Source organism: Electrona antarctica, assembly GCF_951216825.1.
Source record: "Electrona antarctica genome assembly, chromosome: 16".
Taxonomy (NCBI): domain Eukaryota; kingdom Metazoa; phylum Chordata; class Actinopteri; order Myctophiformes; family Myctophidae; genus Electrona; species Electrona antarctica.
Window position 1 is genome coordinate 3,072,959 of NC_136797.1, and position 5,808 is coordinate 3,078,766.

A 5,808-nucleotide genomic window follows, 5' to 3' on the forward strand; every position below is an offset into this window, starting at 1 on the left:
TTGTCCACTAGTCCCTTCCTAACATTTTAGTCTAGTTTTTATATGTTGACGAAATTGTCAGTATATTTAGTCTTAGTCATCGTAGCTTATAGTTTTAATTTAGTTTCCATTTAGCCTTTGTCAGTGAAAAAAGGTAGTGGTCTTAGTTTTAGTCGAGGAAAACAACACTGGGTCACAGACCTGCAACATCATGGAGATGATGAGCGCCCCCAGGCCCACCGTGTTGGGGATGGCGGTGAACGGAGCCAGCTTGTCGCCCACGTCCTTGACGAACACCGGCACCCCGCTGGGGTCCAGCAGGGCGGCACCACCGCCTCCCCCTCCCCGGCGGTACATGCTGTCCGTCACGCGGTCCAGGTAGAGCTGGAGGCGGGCGTCGGAGTCCACGTCGGAGTACGTCTGCAGGGAGGCGTGGACGCTGACGTCGGGCAGGACCGGAGACCTGTTGGTTTAACAGAACCAGGGCAGTGAGATTCACATGTCAGTGGTTCTCCAGGACCGGAGACCTGTTGGTTTAACAGAACCAGGGCAGTGAGATTCACATGTCAGTGGTTCTCCAGGACCGGAGACCTGTTGGTTTAACAGAACCAGGGCAGTGAGTTTCACATGTCAGTGGTTCTCCAGGACCGGAGACCTGTTGGTTTAACAGAACCAGGGCAGTGAGTTTCACATGTCAGTGGTTCTCCAGGACCGGAGACCTGTTGGTTTAACAGAACCAGGGGAGTGAGTTTCACATGTCAGTGGTTCTCCAGGACCAGCGACCTGTTGGTTTTTAACAGAGCAGGGCAGTGAGTTTCACATTTCAGGGGTCCTCCGGGGAGGGGACTACCAATGGTCCTTGCAGTGTTGATTTCTTCGACTAAAAACTTGTCGACTACCTTTTTTCACTGACGAAAACTAAATGGAAACTAAATGAAAACTAAGCTACGATGACTAAAACTAAGACTAAATATACTGACAATTTCGTCAACAAATAAAAACTAGACTAAAATGTCGGGTAGGGACTAGTGGACAAGAGATCAACTATAAGTCATTTTACAATTAGTTGCATGCTGAAAATAGACGATCTACAAGCTCGTCTGGGCTTGTAGATCGGCTATTTTCAGCAAGTGAGAAAAACAGTCATTACGACGGCATCAAGGCACCGCCAAAACACATTTTAGTTTAAATCAACTGTAGATTTAGTCGACTAAACTCTTATGATATTTAGTGGACTAAAGTTTCTCCTAAAATTGTAGTATGTTATTTAGCACACCCAATAGTAACATAATCCATTGTAAAATCTCTTTTATCAATTATTTTGGTTTTCAACCATAAGTGTCTAATATTTGAGTATGTGCAAACAGACCACTAGGGGGCGCTCCCAATACGTTTGCACAGCTATACTGTCCCACGCAATAACGGGGTTCATTGATTGATTGAAATATTTATTAACGGTTTGCAGAATTACAGTACATTTTAAGCACAACTCAATACAAAGACTGTTAACTGTGAGTGGACGACCCAATTAAGCTGTCATTAAGCAGTAATTAAACTTGTTTACAAGAGGGTCCACCTTGTTCAATTCATCAAAACATTTAGAGACGTACAAAATAGACACTTCTATATAGTCAAAGAACAGAACAGGAATTCATCATAAAGGACGTAAAAAGGGAAAAGAAACATATACAGTGAGGGGGAAAAGGGTTGGGTGGTGGGGGTTCAGATTTCACAGGGGCCACTTTCGAATCGCAGCCGTCCGTAGGTGCCCTTTGAGAGCGGTTTTGAAAGAGTCAAGGTATTCGCATACATGTCTTAATGACTGTTGGCAGGGCGTTCCACGTACATTTTGGTGGCATTAGGAGCTAAAAGAAGTGTGGTCAGTGAGCTCAGCCACCTACCTGTTGGTCCACGCCTGGTTGTAGTACCGCGCGGCGAAGTCTTCAACAACCGCCGGAGACGCGCAATACCTGTCGCCGGCCGCCTGGAGGTTCTGACCCATGATCTGATCTCTGCTCTGATCCTGTTGTCAATGCAAGAGCTGTTCTGTTCTGTTCTGTTCTGTTCTGTTCTGTTCTGTGCGCTGACTGACTTCCTGGGTGTTGGGACCGTCTCGTTTTCCTAATATAAACAGTAGATCATGTGTCATTTTATTTGTCCACTCCCCCTCTGGCTCTGCTCTCTCTCTCTCTCTCTCTCTCTCTCTCTCTCTCTCTCTCCCTCTCCCTCTCTCTCTCTCTCTCTCTCTCCGTCTCTCTCTCTCTCTCTGTCTCTCTCTCTGTCTCTGTCTCTCTCTCTGTCTCTCTCTCTCTCACTCAGAACAACAATGGAAACTCCCTGTTGTTCAGCGCGCAGGTTGCTTTCGGTTCCGACCGCCGCCAGCAGGTGGCGCCAGATAACCTGTTTTATTATCATCAGGCGCATGGTGGAAAAAGAAGGTACTTTAGAGTAGACCAATTATTTGTTTACAAACATTGGGACTGGGCGCACGGGTGACTGTTTAATGTAATCAATTCCCAACAGATCTCCAAACCTGTTGTTTTGGGGAGCGCTGGTTTCAGTTCATTCAACCTCCTCTTGTGTGTTGGCTAGTGAGGTGCACCCTAGGACAGTGGTCCCCAAAGTGGGGTCCGGGGACCCCCAGGGGTACCTGAGGGAGTTCCAGGGGGTCCCCAGCTAAATAATAGTTTGGAACCAAATGGACCCTTATGGGTCTGTAACTCAGAGAGTGTACAAATGGAACCTAACGGGTCCATTTGTACACTCTCAGAGTTAAAATAACATTGATTTTACAATATAAATTGGGGGTCCCAGAGATCCCAGAAATGCCATTAAATGGGGGTCTGTAGACTAATGCAGGTCAAACTGGGGGTCCTTGAAATTAAACGGGTTGAGAATCACTGCTAGAGTCGTAAAAATGTTCTCTTATGGGGGTCCCTGGCATATCTATTCAAATGGGGGTCCGCGGGACAATTAGTCTTAGTGTCAATTTGGGGGTCCTTGACATGGAAAAGTTTGGGAACCACTGCCCTGGGAGACATTTATACTTCAAAGCACAACAGTGTTGCGCACAGAGAACAGCTGATATACAAGCTCACATCGCATCGCGGATGCGACTGTTGTGAGTGAGTGCCGTTCTTATAAGTTATGACAGCGACTGGAGTGTGGTTTTTCAGCTTTGAATTACTACTATTGTTCAAACACAACAGAAACCAATGGATTATATATTTCAAGAGTGAGAGAATAGGCTACAATACAAATCCTAATCATTCTTCCTCCGCACTGGGAGAAAAACAGCATCTGAAAGTTTGATGGGGCATTTTTTGCACGTGAGTGCAGTTAGAACTTTTCCATTGCATCTTATGAGAGGTGTTGTTCTTCTGCTGCCAGTATGCCGCGCATGCTGTTTCTTATCAGTGTGACGTCGTCTGTTAAGGCGTCTAACATAAGTCTCAATAAATGGAACGGTAGAAATACTAAAGCTGTTACTTGTAAGTAAAAGTTCCGAATTGAACATTTTGTTGAGTAAAAGTATACAAAAGTATTGGGATCAAAATGTAGGCCTACTTGTCTTAAAGTACCAAAAGTAAAAGTACTCAATTTGTGCGGAATGTCCCATTTCACAAGTTCAAAATGTATATACAAAGCTTGTAGATCGGCTATTTTCAAATGGTCGAAATGTATATAGCTGGAGTGGTAGCCTACATGTATAATATGCCTAATCAAATTCTACAACAAAGTAACTAGTATACTACAGTTTTCATATCATTGTAGTGGAGTCAAATGGTGTAGAATTTACTGCATTTTCATCTGTATTGGGAAATTAAAACCCCAATTAAACAGGATTGTTTTTCTCATGATTGGACAATACTGATCTAAGGGGAACATTTTTAATATTTCCAAAATTGTTATCTCAAAATTGTTCCTGTGTGTGTGTGTGGAGGAAGGGGAGAATGTTTAGGCCTATCACAAAGATGCAAAATGATATTTTACTATATATCTGATTGACATTTATGCCACTTACACATACCCCTTTTGGTGTTAGCATTATGTTATGCTTTAGCTATTGAAAAATAGCAGATCTACAAGCTCATAGCGCGCCACCGAGTGGCGCGCTACGAGCTTGTAGGTCTGCCATTTTTGAAAAATCGAAGAACGACTGACATAGAAACATAGCTTTTTCAGAAAACTGTCAGGATGTAGAAGACATTTTTAGAATCTGATCTCAGGTCAAAATGGGTCAATGAGACATGTCCTCTCCTTCGCTCAGTCCCTTGCACTGGAAGAAGGCGTCCTGTCGCGGCGCGCGGCCCAGGAAGGTGGTGACCATGTCCAGCCCGTCTGAGGAACCGCCCGGTTCCAGGATCACCTTCCTGTACTCGACATTTTTTGAATCTGATCTCAGGTCAAAATGGGTTAAACGGTTTCTTTTTACTCCTGATCACTGATCGGTGGCCGATTGATCGGACCTCCTCCTCTAACCAGAACCAATTAAGGACGAATATTATATCAAATAATATCTAAATACTGAAATAAAGCAACATAAAAACTGTCTGGGGGGTGTTCACCAACGCCTGAGTAGACGATAAAATGACCTCAAACATGTTCGAAACTGAAATGTCGCTTTAAGCAAGCCAATTTAACACTTAAAAGAAAAGAATGTAATGTAATGAATGTACACCTTTTGATTTAATAAAGTGACTTATAGTTATATTGTACATTTAAATGATGAACAGGTCTGTGTGTGTTGGTCAGTCACTGTTACAGATGTAGAAGCATGTTAGTGTTATGAACAGGTCTGTGTGTGTTGGTCAGTCACTGGTACAGATGTAGAAGCATGTTAGTGTTATGAACAGGTCTGTGTGTGTTGGTCAGTCACTGTTACAGATGTAGAAGCATGTTAGTGTTATGAACAGGTCTGTGTGTGTTGGTCAGTCACTGTTACAGATGTAGAAGCATGTTAGTGTTATGAACAGGTCTGTGTGTGTTGGTCAGTCACTGTTACAGGTGTAGAAGCATGTTAGTGTTATGAACAGGTCTGTGTGTGTTGGTCAGTCACTGGTACAGATGTAGAAGCATGTTAGTAAACTGCATTTCAGGGGTCGGCACTCGGCAATATGAATTTTATTTCTTAAAAAATACAAAATTACCCAAAACATGAAAAGCTTTCCAGACATTTTCAAAATGCAAATATATATATTTTTTTTTCAAAACTTTTTCAAACAATTCTACTTTTCAAATGATTTTCAGAACTTGTATGGGAAAAAAATAAATAAAAAAAAAAGGTTCCTGAAAATGACAAACTATATATTCCAAAGATGAGTAGAAATAGATCACACGCTTGCTGCGATTCAACTCGTTTTGAGATTGTAGATCTGCTATTTTCGGATTATCCAATAGGGCTTAAGTGCTAAATTCATATAATGTACGTTTGGGTCACGGGAAAAAAAATCAAAAACCAAATATTTATTTTTCAAACTCGAGCTGAAAAAATACCTGGTAAATGGTGCATTTATATAGCCCTTCTATCCACAGTGCTTTACATCGTGCATTACATTCTCACACACACACACACACACACACACACACACACACACACACACACACACACACACACACACACACACACACACACACACACACACACACACACACACACACACACACAGTGTTAGCATTATGTTATGCTTTAGCTATTGAAAAATAGCAGATCTACAAGCTCGTAGCGCGCCACTCGGTGGCGCGCTACGAGCTTGTAGATCTGCTATTTTTGAAAAATCGAAGAACCACTGACATAGAAACATAGCTTTTTCAGAAAACTGTCAGGAT

General features: G+C 42.7%; 1 protein-coding gene across 1 annotated transcript in view; it reads right to left on the bottom strand.

The window, feature by feature from the left end:
- The window catches only part of LOC306940211 (uncharacterized protein), a 76,970-nt gene extending 74,986 nt beyond the window's left edge, over positions 1–1,984 (bottom strand). Inside the window, exons 1-2 of the mRNA XM_079525233.1 lie at positions 1,881–1,984; positions 181–442 (exon numbers count right to left, since the gene is read on the bottom strand). Of these exons, the coding sequence (XP_079381359.1) occupies positions 181–442; positions 1,881–1,981 (363 nt within the window). The 5' untranslated portion in view covers positions 1,982–1,984. The remainder of the gene's footprint in view (positions 1–180; positions 443–1,880) is intronic.
- Between the last annotated feature and the right edge of the window lie 3,824 nt (positions 1,985–5,808).